The following is a 14,396-nucleotide window of genomic DNA, read 5'->3' on the forward strand; positions in this document are numbered from 1 at the left end:
ATCGCATTCTAACAAAATTTCGACAGAGTTTCCTCTGTATTTCTAAGATTCCATAAATTTACAACCTGTCATAACCTGAAAATCAAATAATATACTTCCATTTATAATATAAAAACCTCAACCATAAACCCAACTACTAAAGATATTGATTCGTGGCACCGAAACCAATCTCGACAAATGCCAGTTAAATCAAGTAGCTACAGCACCCCGAAACCAATCTCATACCCCAGATCGGTCTTTCACAATTGAACGTTAATCCATGTCATAGTTTCTAACTAATGGATGCATTCTAATATGGATTCATTCTTAAGGACGATCAGAGTACACTTTACGTTAAAAATTTCTTAGTGAACACATACACCCTTTTCCTGTTTTACGTGAGCTTGTTTGTCCCTGTGAAGATACTTCAACGCTTCAACTTTAGATAATGTAGTCTATATATAATAATCAACTTGAAATGAAATTGAAAACAAAAGACAAGGTTAACACATACCTTTAGTCGCTTAATACCACTTACCGTTTTTCTTATTAAATCTTCGTAAGTGCATCAATTAACATAATCTCAAGAAAACGTTAACATTCAATATAATTCAATATATCAATGCATAACATGTACAATTATATATTCCTCGTGCCCAACTTCAACAACAATAAAGAATATTAAACATTCGATTTCCTTTCTCAAAGGGGTAGGGGTTTTCCTATGGAAGCGCCGAGCGGGTGGTCACCCACGATCCATTTAGGGATCAAGCCAATCGTAGTTCTCCTATTGGGGTGTAAGGTTCTATGGGAATGGATTAAGCCATTCCGATTAGGAAGGCGGCATGGGTTCCTCACTAATGTTCTAATTAGGTAACGTCCACTAATCAACCGATTCTCAACCTTGAATTGGTATTCTACCTAGTATATCACTCCACTTCTACTTATTCGAGTTTTTCCCCGAATTCCCAAGCAACGAACAAATCTCTCAATATTAACTTATTTTTATTTAAACTAGCCAAAATATAATTACGCGAGAAAATAAACAATAAATTACGCGTGGCCTGGCTTGTGAATATATGATAACCCTGCATAGAAATGACTATTTTGTTGGAGTTATCCCTCACATGAGGAGAGAAACTGAGATGGACGTAAACGGCAAACTCGACATCCGAAGTCGAGGCCAGGCCAGAAGAGGGCGCCACCGCCAGAGCTCCAAGAACATAGGGCGACCAACTTCAAGTGGCAAAGCCAGCGCTTCAGTGTCAGTCTTGGTCTTCACTTCGGCTCGAGAGGCTAGCGCCAGCTCAGTCTATTTTCGTGGGCCCTTGCTACAAGATTCCCGCGAATTTGGTTTTGGAGATAAAAAACCAAAAATCAAGGTTTTGGAAAACCTAACCTAACGTAACCAAACAAGTCGGAAGGATTGGAATCCGGACTAAAAACAAAGAGAGAACCTTTGACGAGATACAACCCCCGTAAAGAGATAAGAGTGATCTAGTAAGGTGAGAGAGACCGAAAGGAGAGATTGTAATCTTCCTTCCCATTTTATTAAGAACTGCTCTTGTGGAAGTAGGCATCATTGGCGAACCACGGTAAAATCTTTGTGTTGTGGTTTGTTTGTTTAACTGCTTTACATTATTATATGTTGTTGATAGTTGTTTAGTGAGTTGGGCATGTTAGTATAGGTTGTAGTTGATATTTAGATTTTGTCTGGAGTTGAAGTGTGTTCATACAAGTTATCTGTGTAGTGGGGGAACCGATTGATATTGGTGTAATCCCCAACAAGTGGTATCAGAGCCTTGGTTCGAATAGCCTAGGGTGTTATCCGAATCTTTGTCAGAAGGTGTTTGACGAAATTCCTGAGAGAAGATTTGAGGTTAAATAACTTGTAGAGATGGACCATTCCGTGAACACTCGTATGATGAGTCTGAATAGGAAGAACTACACCATCTGGAAAGCCAAGATGGAAGACTTGCTTTACTGCAAGGACTTGGCACTTCCCATTGAGAATGAGGGAGTAAAACCGTAAAAAGATCGATGAAATTTCGAAAAAGGAAAAAGCTTGACGAGAAAAGCTATTGGGTACATTCGACAATGGATAGACGATGGTGTCTTTCACCATGTGGCCTAAGAGACTACGACCCTTCGGTCTATGGAAGAAACTTCGAAGACCTTTATGAGAGGAAGTCGGGTGGAAACAAAGTGCTAGTCGTTAAGAAGTTTGCGAACCAACGAAGTACCAAGAAGTTCTTCAATGTCCGAACATCTTAATGAAGTACGTATATCATCAATCGGATGCACTTGATGAAGATCAATTTGGGAGACGAAGTTGAGGCTTTGTTTCTATTAGGCTCTCTACCCGAAAGTTGGGAGACATTAGCGGTTTCTACATGGAGCGCCAAGGATGGAATTGTTACCATGGAGATGGCTACCACGCCTTTGTTGAATGAGGAGACTAGAAGGAGTGCAAGCAGCAGCTCTTCTAACTTCGAGAGGTCCTTTTCACGAGAAACGGGGAGAGGTCGAAGCGTAAAAACCATCTCGCTCTAGAGGTGATGACGTATAAATCTAGGGGTGAAGCTAGAACTCCTAAGGCGTAGAGGCAATGTTACTATTGTGCCACCAAAGGCCACTTCCGGATATGAGTCGCGAGAACAATCAAGAGGGATGAGAAGAATAACCGTGTACATGAAGACATGGTGCGTGAGGAACGGAAACACGCAGAGATATCTCACCGCACTAGTCGATGACCTAGTGGGAATTGTGTCGATTGTGGTGTGTCTTTGTCGAGAAAATACATGTGTCGATACGAGTGGGTGATAGATACAGGAGCATCCTATCACGTCACACCGCCCAGGGGATTCTTCACTACCTACAGTTGTGGTGAATATGGTGAAGTGAGGATGGGTAAAAGTGGCGTCTCGAAGATTATAGGCATTGGAGATGTTCATGTAGAAACCAATGTCGGCTACACCTTGACACTCAAGGATGTAAGACATGTCCCTGACATACGGTTAAGCCTAATTTCGGCTGGGAAATTAGATGATGATGGCTTTGTAAACTCGTTTGGTAACGGGGTATGGAAACTGAGCAGAGGTTCCATTGTAGCAGCCAGAGGAAAGAAAACTTGCTCTCTTTACAAAACACAGGCTAGTTTGTGTAAAGCGTGAAGAATCGCGCGAAGAAGAAGCTTCATCTGAACTGTGGCACAAGAGACTGTGTCACATGGGCATAAAAGGGATGGAAGTTCTTGCTAAGCAAAAGGCCATGCCAGACATTAAAGGTACACATTTAAGTACATGTACTCATTGTTTGGTAGGAAAGCAACACAGGGTGTCTTTCCAAAGATTCCCGTCGCCTCACGTAAAAGGACAATCGCCCTTGAACTAGTGCACACAGACTTTATGTGGTCCTATGAGAGTGAAGTCCCACCAGGGAGCTTCGTACTTCTTGACATTCATTGATGATGCGTCAAGAAAGATATGGGTCTATAGTCTGAAGACCAAGGATGAAGTACTTGGCGTGTTTGAGAAATTCCACAGCATGGTGGAAAGAGAGACTGGGAAGTTGTTGAAGTGTATTCGCCGATAATGGGGTGAGTACATTGGGCCATTTGAAGAGTATTGCCGAGTCATGGGATTCGTCATGAGCGCACCGCTTCCCAGACACCGCAAATGAATGGAATAGCGAGAGAATGAACCGTACCATTGTAGAGAGGATAAGATGCATGCTATCTCACTCTAAGCTACCTAGAAGCTACCGGGTAGAAGCAATGCGCATCTGGTAGTGCATGTGATCAACCTCGTCACCAAAGAAAGCCTCCGAATAGTGATTATCCGAGAGAGTATGGTCGGCGAGAGATGTTGATTATGGATACTTGAGGGTATTTGGGTGCGGGCATTTGTGCATATTCCGGGATGATGAGATCCAAGCTTGATGACAAAGCCAAGCGGTGCATTTTTCTCGGTTATGGAGATGAAAAGTTTGGTTACAAACTCTATGATCCGATTAACAAGAAGGTAATCCGAAGTCGAGATGTTGTGTTCTTAGAAGACCAAACCATAGCAGACTTTGAGGAGGGAGAAGAAGCTGGCTTTCACCAATGATCTTGTTGATTCGAACCAGGGTTCCTACCGTGGAACGTCGCGTAGGCATTGAGAATGCAGAGAACCATGAGTTTGAAGCTCATGATGAGAATCTTATTGCTCATGATGGGATAGAACCTATTGGTATAGAAGATGCGATGGGATGCATGAACCACCACCGAGAGCAAGCAGAAGTGTATCCTCCCCGAGGCACCGCCAGATGGGGCAAGGAGGTCCGACAGAGGGAGAATAGCTTCAACCAGTATCCACCACATAATGCGCATACTACTATCGGATGGTGGAGAACCTATGTACTATCAAGAGGCACTTGAAGGTACGACAAAGAAAAGTGGTTGAAGGCCATGCATGACGAGATGGATTCTTTGCATAAGAATCACACTTATGAAGTTAGTTGAGAAACCCACGGGGAGAAAAGTTCTCAAGAATAAGTGGATATACAAAGTCAAGCATGAGGAGAACAATCCTCACCCAAGGCACAAAGCTTCGCCTTGTTGTGAAGGGATTCGGTCCAAAGGAAAGGAATTGACTTTGATGAGATTTTCTCTCTGTAGTGAAGATGACTTCTATCCGGGTGGTATTGGGTATGGCCAGCAAGTATGAACCTAGAGGTTGAGCAACTAGATGTTAAGGCAGCTTTTCTTCATGGAGACCTTGAAGAAGATGTCTACATGGACCACCCGCAGGGGTTTGAGGTCAAAGGCAAGGAGCACCTAGTATGCAAGCCGATAAAGAGCTTGTATGGGTTGAAGCAAGCACCGAGACGATGGGTACATAAAGTTTGACTCCTTTATGGTGAAGCAAGGATACAAGAAGTCCGCTCCGATCATTGTCGCTTGTTCGAGAGATTTCCGGATGGAGATTTCATTGTGCTTATTCTTTGTATGTGGATGATATGTTGATAGTTGGCCCAAACATCAACAAGATATCCAAGCTGAAGAAAGACTTGAGTAAGTCCTTTGAGATGAAGGATTTGGGTCAAGCAAAGCAGATACTGGGATCACCGGATCACTCGTGACGAAAAGAGTGGAAAGTTGTGGCTTTCTCAAGAAAGCTACATTGGTAGGTGTTGAAGAGATTCAACATGGATCATCCGGCCCGGTCGGTTGTCCGCTTGGTGGCCAGTTCCGCATGACCAAAGAGATGTGTCCTAAGGGTGAGCATGAGCAGAGTCGATGGAAAAGATTCCTTTATGCATCCGCAGCTGGCGCTTTGATGTATGCCATGGTGTGTACTAGACCGGGACATTGCTTTTCGCCGTTGGGGTGGTAAGCGATTTCAAAACCGGGTAAAGAGCATTGGGAAGGTGTTAAGTGGATATTGAGATATCTCAAAGGCACTTCCAAATCATGTTTGTGCTTTGGTGGAAGTAAGCCCTTACTTGAAGGCTACACCGATGCGGACATGGCGGTGATGTTGACTGATGAAGTCCACCTCCGGTTATCCGGTTACTTTTCTGGGGAGCAGTTTCTGGCAATCAAAGTTGCAAAAAGTGTGTTGCCCTCTCCACTACGAAGTTTGAGTATATTGCAGCCAATCGAAAGTGTTGCAAAGAGTTGCTATGGATGAAGAGGTTCTTCGACGAACCACTAGGGCTAAAGGTAAAACAGCGGTTGTAGTTCTATGTGATGCGGTCGAGCGCCATCCACTTGAGCAAGAATCCGAAGTTTTCATTCTAGATCCAAGCACATACATAATGCGTTATCATTGGATTAGAGAAGTACTTTCGAAGACAAGCATTTGTGTATCGAGAAGATCCATACCGACAAGAACGGGTCGGATATGATGACCAAAGTCTTACCGAAGGTAAGTTTGATGTTTGTTGTGGCTATTGCCGAATGGCGACACTCCTCCCCGCTGATTTGGAAATTGCATGGAGGTAGCCCCCCAATCGCTCGAGGGGAGATTGTTGGAGTTATCCCTCACATGAGGAGAGAAACCGAGCCGACGTAAACGCAAACTTCGACATCGACATCGAGGCGATCGAAGAAGCCAAGCGCCGAGCTCCAAGAACATAAAGGTAACATAATTCGCAGCTCAAAGTGCCAGCGCCAAGTGTCAGGTCTTCGCCGACTTCAAGGCCAGAGTGAAGGCCAGCGCCCAGTTCTATTTTTAAATGGGCCCTTGCTACAAGATTCATGCGAATTTGGTTTTTGGAGATAAAAACCAAAAATCAAGGTTTTGGAAAACCTAACCTAACAGAACCAAACAAGTCAGAAGGATTGGAATCCAGACTAAAACAAAGAGAGAACCTTTACAGAGATACAACCCTGTAAAGAGATAAGAGTGATCTAGTAAGGTGAGAGACTGAAAGGAGAGATTGTAATCTTCCTTCCCATTTTATTAAGAACTGGCTCTTGTGGAAGTAGGCATCATTGGCCGAACCACGGTAAATCTTTGTGTTGTGGTTTGTTGTTTAACCGCTTTTACATTATTATATGTTGTTGATAGTTGTTTAGTGAGTTGGGCATGTTAGTATAGGTTGTAGTTGATATTTAGATTTTGTCCGAGTTGAAGTGTGTTCATACAAGTTATCTGTGTAGTGGGGGAACCGATTGATATTGGTGTAATCCCCAACATATTTAACACACAAAAAAGATAAATGTTTACGAGGCATTTAGTGTGATTCAAAGATCAACAACTACATCATGAATTCTACTAGGAAACAAAATGACCAACAAGAAAAAGATATGATGTCATGATTTACATATGAAAATATAACCAAATAGATAGAAGGGAAGTCAAATGATACCTAACGTCGAGCTTTGGACCAATTTTTCGGATGTAGTGAAGTGGTCCTCCCTCCTTTGTCCTTAATCACTGGTAGCAACGATCGCAAGTGAAAGGCAAGAATCAATCTGTTTGCAATATCAACGCTACAATGTTTCCCAAGATCGGGGAATTCAGGAGTTCCAATTCTTCTTCAATATAAAATCCAATAACAATAACAAGGTGAACAAAATTCAAGAATCAAATATCAAGATATCAAAAAAAGAGTTTGATGGGGAAAATTGTCGGAAAAAGAAATGAAAAACCGCAGAGACGAAAGTTCTAAGAAAAACAAATTAATGACGTAAAAAGATTCCCTATTTCCGAGAGCAAGAGAGAGACGGATTTTGGGGGATTCAAACCCGAAAGATATTACTTCGAAACCCCCAAAGAGAGAAGAGTGTGATCTTTTTTCTCTTTCTTTTTTTTTCCCCTTATCCTCCACTTTTTCTAGAAGCCATCCGTGGAAACAGAACACCCCCATGTTAAACCTCGTCATATAGTAATGTGAATTACCTAGAGTAGCACTGAACTAACATGCATGTGAAATGACTGGATTGTTCTTAGGTAAAATTCTGGGTCATTATAAGAATATTATTAAGGGATTTAAACTACACTTTTAAGTGCTTATCAACAGGTAAACTGAGAATAGTGAGGCAAGGGCTAATTACTCAAAGATTAAAGAAATTGCCTATGTTGTAATTTTGAAAAGAGGCAAAATTGAGTAAAACACATGATGGAGTAGGATCACAATATGCCACAGTTCTTTCTCACATACAAGAAGCTTTTGTCAATTATTCGATAGATGTGATGTACAAAAACTATCTAAATGTAGAAATTTATTATTCTATTCACATTTTTATTTGTTTTAATAAATATGTCATACTGCATTCAATAATTAAAATAAAAAAAATAAATGAATAAAATAAAAGGAAATGCTTCGTGTCGTTTGCTTGAATGGATATCCAAAATATTCATCATGTTTAGCAATCACATATAAATTGCTTTGACAAACTCTATTTAACCACAGATAAAAAAAAATGATCAAATTCTATAAGAATTTTAACTGTTGATAAGTTTAACACATCTCAAACTCTATTGACATGGTCTAGAATGAACAATTACATTTATTTTATATTTTATATTTTCCGGTATCACTCTTAAAATTTGCCAATGATCTCTACCATATGCCAATGTGTCATTTATCAATTACAAGAATGGAAGGATTTGTAGACCTCTTGAGGGGAAACCGATAGGGAATATGCCGATCCATCTTGCTTTGGGAATATATTTAGCTTGGAAGGAAATGTGGAGGATGTTCTTCTCATTTTTTCTTTTGGCAGAAATTCAACGCGGAAAAAGTCCTCAAAAAAAAAAAGTGCACACTGTCAGGAACATCGTAGCTAATGACATTAAATTGGACTGATATTAGATATCTTCTTTCAATGAGATTACTACCCTAAGTCTTTAGAAGGAGACAAAATTTTGAACATATATGAACTTAATCTGTTTGGTCCTTTATTATTCAAGATCTGCCAGGGCCAGGGTTAGGTGAATGGAACTTTCCTAATTTAAAATGGAGTATTCCTTATTTGGAGATATTGTCATACCTTTAATTGCTACATTAGAAGAGTGTCCAGAACATGGTATCAAAAGAAAAAGAAAATTATATAGAGGGGGAGTGGGGATGGATATGATGCTATGCATGGTATGATGATATGCTTTTTGTTAATTATGTAGGGGAGTATAGGAAACACTATAACAAGCCAACATATAATTACCTTCACCGGCTGCTCTATCCGAGCATTTCCTCCCCCTCCCTCCTCTTCCCTTAATTCCTCATAAACTGAAACATGAAAAATCTACTTTAAACTTAAGTAATAGCCAGGCAGTTTGTCAACACAGGATTAACAAAATTCTACATTAGAAGAATTTCGTATTCTTCCATGCCTTGATATGGTACATTCAGATCAGTGAGGTTTTTTGAATTGGGGAATATAAATAGGTTTGATGAAGCAAACTTATCTATCTTTCTCTCTCCAACTGGTGCTTTGATTCGGTAGTGATGGTTACTGACTTGATGGTATACTTTATCACTACGTGTTATTTTATTATTGCACATAATTGTGATGGATGCCTGGATGACAGAGTGAAATACTTTTGAAGCTGGTCGGGTTGCAAAATTGTATGTTGGCTTTCAAGCCTTATCCCCCAAGGGTGTGTCCGGCCTAATATAGGTCCAGAAAGCATTCTAAATTATGGACCAATGTAAATTTTTTTTTTTTTTTTTTTTTCCTAACATAGCTAATTTTTCTCCAATATTTTTCCTAACATCACCTAATTTTTCTCAAATTAATTTTAAAATAGCTGTTCTCCATTACAAAAATAAAAAACAAAAATAAACTCATAATTCATTGAAAACTTTTGGAATAATAGATTGAGTGACATAATTTTGAACTTTGTAGTGTACTCTTCATTTTCCCTGTTATTCCTACTATAAAAAAAAAATTAAAAGAGGCCAAGAACAAAAAGTTTGTTGTTGTTTAAATTTTTTAGTTTGAAAATCGGTTGAGCTCGATACTGAGTAATCAATTAAATCTCTAACTGATTGATATCCAAATTGTGTTCTAGATACTCAATGTTACACTTTCAATATTTTTAAGGCCTCTCAATTTATCATGTTTATGTTTACACGAAGAAATCCATTTGTTTTTTCATTATAAATTAGAGCAAAACTCAAATGCTAAATTGAGACATGAAGAAATTAGAGCAGCCGAGCTCATGAAGAAACACGTGAACTCACCGTTATGGAAATCAAACAAATTGAGACCGCACGTGAACTACGGTACTAAATTGAAGCAAATTGAGAGTATGTGGTACTAATAGGCGAGAAAAAAAAGTTTGGGGTACCATTTAGGGAAAAAATAAATAAAGTTTGTGGTACTAAATAGTTATAAACTCTTTAGTATTTAGTGAACTCACAATTAGATCTCTAGTCTAATTCTAACACTCTCTATCTCTAGAGTAGTGAAATAATCAAACTTGAAGCCCTAAGCAATGAAGTCCTTACTAAGGCTACATTTTTACTCTCCCCAATGGGATTTAGCCTCACTACAACATAAAAGTTGTATTAAACTATTAATTACATCATTGAAAAAGTGATGTTAAAACTATATCACACTACTTTCGAAAGTGATGTTAATAGTGGTGACGTTAAAAGTTAGTGTTTTTAACATCACTTTTTAATTGATGTATGAAAGTGATGTCGTAACATTTTATATCACTTTTGAAACGGTGTTATATATAAAGGTAAATATCATCACTTCGTATTTATGATCATCGGATTATCACCAGAGCAATAATATAAATGAAACATAACGCTAAAAGATGAAGAAAAGTATAAATTTTATTAATGATGGAATGATAGTGACTACAAACCCTAATTACAAAGTGAAAGTAGGAGTATTGAAAGCTAGGTGATACGATTTGTCTGTACAACCCATTATATATGTGTTAGGTTTATGCAATAATTGCCAATATTGCCTATATACATTATTGCCTAACTTGAAAATATTTGGAAGCAATAACAACAATAATAACGGTTTCAAATACAATTGCACTTGACATTGACCCCCACCTATCCATAACCTACCAATTAGTATGCAAACCGTGATACATATCAGTTTTTGTTAAGTCTTTAAACCCGTCCCTCGAAATTGATAGGTAGCATGACTTATTTGGATTCTAATTGTAATTCAATAAGTGGTATAAAAAAGTTTGTTAGTATTTAAAAAAAAAAAGATAAAAATTGATAAGTTTTATTTCTATAATAACACGGAGGGATAAATCTAGTATTTTTAAAAAAGTAAAAATGTTGGGCCAACTTATTTTGTCCTTGAGAGTTACTAAAATTGAAATTGTGGTTTGTGGATTAATTAATGTTAAAATTTATCTTTGTGAGTTACAAAAAAAAAAAAAAAAAAGGGTGCCCTCTAGAGTTGTTTTAGGCTTTAGCCATAAAATAGATCCTATAGACTATTTTCTTGTTATTCAGTTACTTTGTCGGCTGTTGCAATGCGCGAGTCCAACGAAATCGTTGGCTCTAGAAGTCTCAACTCTAAAGCCCAAAACCATCGGCAGAACACTTACCGAGTCTGCAGAAATATCGAGGCGATTCCTTACATTTGGTCAGAGATATTTGTGAGGTATCGTGACATTTCGAACCATGCTCCACATTTCTAACAAGCACGTGGCCAGTAAATCCATCCCTAAAAAGTTTCATTCACTCCCCCTTCTCCCAACTCGTCTACAACATCACTACATCATTACCACCCGGTAACTCACATTAGTAACAATCATCAGAGCTAACACTAAACTTGTACCATGTGCCCAACAACAACAACAAACAAGTAACCACCCTACAAAATGTCTCATCGATCAATGAAACGCTTATTTCACCACATAGGTAAAACAATCGGTATTCATTTTACATTATATATTTTCTTTTCTAGTCATTTTTTTTACACCTGCTACATTTTTTATGTGCAGATTATAGTATATGCTTGTTAAAAAGACAAGAGGTGTATGTTATTACTCGTTATGAATCCCATTATTGGTCGAAAGCAGATAAAATAGAAGCATCCGATGGTTTTAAAGATAAAAATAATGATGAAGGTATGAGTAAAGAAGACGATTTGAGCGATAACAAATGGAATTTAGAACTTGCTTGGCTCACTAAAGCCCTTGAACCGGCTTTGCAGTTGTATAAATGGGCTTTACCAGCAGGTTAGTTAATCACTATTTTAAATAGTTTGTACAGATTGTTGCACAGCGGCATAAAGATTAAAGACTGACTTTATGTACATTTCCAAGGGAATGGCGATGGAAGCAAAATACCAACAAGTACTCGATCTGTTTCCGAGATTATTGCAAGCATTCAACGGAGTAAAGTTGGGATACAAGATTGGAGCTTAAGTGATATTACTGTTGGTTTGTATCTCGTTTTTCTTAGACGAGCATCTGGTGATAAAGTAGAGGATGTTAAGGGCGTCAAGATCTCGTCTGATTCTATAGTAATTGCATAAACTCTATAGTCTATACTAATCAAGATAGTAGTTATTAATTCTCATGTCTCCTATGACCTGATGTTTTACTAAAATAGGTGGAAGACCTCATCTATCATACTGAGCTCATAAAGGGGCTTACAGAGAAAATGCAACTGGTCTGGCTAGAAGGAGCATGCTTCGAGAACAGAATGTTTTGAAATTCATAAAAGAGTCTAGTGTAATGAGACCTGGATATTATATAGGCATTGATACCCGTAACAAACTCGTCATTCTTGGAATCCGTGGAACCCACACTGTGTATGATCTTATTACTGACATTGTTTCTTCAAGTGACCGTGAAGTCACATTTGAAGGCTATTCAACTCATTTTGGTACAGCTGAAGCTGCTCGGTGGTTTCTCAATCATGAAATTGGAACCATAAGGAAATGCTTGGAGAAACATGAGGTTGGTGAGACATTATTTCCTTTGTCAAGATTTGAATGCTTGAACATCTTCATTGTGCCGTGGTAAACCTAATTGATTTACAGGGATATAGGTTGAGACTAGTTGGGCATTCTCTTGGAGGTGCTGCAGCTTCATTACTTGCTATAATGCTTCGGAAACGGTCACAGGAGGAATTGGGATTTAGTCCGGATATTGTTTCAGCTGTGGGCATTGGAACTCCACCTTGTGTCTCTAAAGAACTTGCCGAAGGCTGCTCCAGTTATGTGTCCACATTAGTATTGCAGGTGAGTTGGTCTTTTTGGCCGCTCTAGTTACTTGAGGAGTCATTAGACCTTTCCTTCCAGAATATACTGAGATTTGTAGTTCAACTCTAGTTCATTCCATGCTTTTCTTCTCTTGCAGGATGATATAATTCCCAGATTAAGTGTTGCTTCCCTAAGAAGGTTGAGGAATGAAATTCTTGAAAGTGATTGGTAAGTTTGAGATTAGCCTGTCTACTTTCGGAAATGGTTACCTAGTATGTTTCAGAAGTTTAAGTCGATGTGTTTCTGTACTGCAGCCAACATGAACTATATAACCTTTTTTTTCTTGATTGCGAACTTTCATAATTTTAAAACCATAGATCTTGTCTTTTTGAACTTTAAGGCATCTTCTGAAGGTCTCATCTTGAGATGAGCTTCAATATTATATGTGCAAAGGCTTCCATTTGTCTCTTTGAACTTGCAATGAAGCATTCCTTCTTATTGTCGCCTTCTTATGAGTCATTGGATTTTTTTTTCTTCTGTTTCATTCTCCCATTTGATTTTATTATATTCTCTTTTTGAAAATGCTTCTCTACTTGCCATGACATGCTTGTTACATCATTGATTTTGGTTATTTAAATCTTGTTCTGCTGACATTAGACTTATTTTTATGTGATTGCCCTTCAATTTTAAGGAAAACTATTTTGGAAAAGGAAGACTGGAAAAGCGTCAGAGATGTTGTAACTAATGCACAGCAGGTTGTCTCTTCGGGTACAAGATGCAGCTCGGAAAATTGCTGATTATGCAAACTTTAGAAGTAGCAAAAATATATCTGGTAAAATCATCTACGTTATCATTGCCACTTTGTGTCTTTTAATCACATTTTTATGTAATTGAGGACGAAAGCTTTCAATCAGCGTTTGTATTGATTAACGACCAAAAGGTCAATGAGTACTCTCCTAAAACTCGCTTTGGTTAAACAGATGTTTCCTGCAAGAAAGAATCGTCACTTTTTTCCCAGGCTTCTACACCAACAGATACTGCTTCTGCCGGCAAACAGGATGGAGTTAGGATGTCTGAGGAGCTGTTTGTACCTGGGACTCTCTACTTTCTAAAGAGGGATGTGGACAGCAGTAGCAAGAGAAGCACGATCAGTAGTAAAGTTAGGGAATCTTACTCTCTCTGGGAGAGAGACCATGGTGAACATTTTGAACGGATTGTTCTTTCAAGCAATTTGATTTCAGATCACAAGTGCGATAACCATTACTATGCTCTCAGAGATGTGCTCAAGAGTTTGCCAGGTTCTGAGAATAAAGGAATATTTAGATAGAATACATTTCCTGCTTCGTTTATCTCCTATTCCCTCACCAAATATTTTCCTTCAACTGCATGTAGGCTAAGGTGTAGTCCCACATTGAATTATTCTTTGTACTAAAATTTGTGAAAAAAACTAGAGGATAATTATGGTACATTTCTTCTTGTAAGGTCTTACTTGCTGACTCCTCATTTACTATTCTGGTTAGCATATTGTCTGATTTGACGATTTAGACTGTCTGATATTGTAACGCCTTCATCACTGATTCACAGAAGTAGTACTTGTTAGAGAAAGACGGGGTTTTCACAGTTTCTAGGATGTATAAGGAAGTTTTTTTTAAAAAAGAAAATGAACTATATTAATAATACAAATAGACGGAATCGGTAGATAGCTGGTCCACCTGAATGTGTTCATTGTGACCAATAAAATTGATCAATTAATGATCGTGAAATATGGAATCGTTATAGAAAGCTG

At 38.5% G+C, this 14,396-nt stretch overlaps 1 protein-coding gene across 1 annotated transcript; it reads left to right on the forward strand.

The window, feature by feature from the left end:
• The first annotated feature begins 11,128 nt into the window (after positions 1-11,128).
• LOC147500148 (alpha/beta-Hydrolases superfamily protein) lies at positions 11,129-14,098 on the forward strand. The gene is given in 10 exon segments (XM_086561853.1): positions 11,129-11,319; positions 11,403-11,639; positions 11,727-11,926; positions 12,016-12,043; positions 12,046-12,365; positions 12,449-12,649; positions 12,768-12,838; positions 13,302-13,377; positions 13,379-13,442; positions 13,591-14,098. Coding segments are annotated over 10 exon segments (1,584 nt in total). The 5' UTR covers positions 11,129-11,279; the 3' UTR covers positions 13,938-14,098.
• The last annotated feature ends 298 nt before the right edge of the window (positions 14,099-14,396 follow it).

This window comes from Coptis chinensis, chromosome 5 (genome assembly GCF_015680905.1).
Source record: "Coptis chinensis isolate HL-2020 chromosome 5, ASM1568090v1, whole genome shotgun sequence".
NCBI lineage: Eukaryota > Viridiplantae > Streptophyta > Magnoliopsida > Ranunculales > Ranunculaceae > Coptis > Coptis chinensis.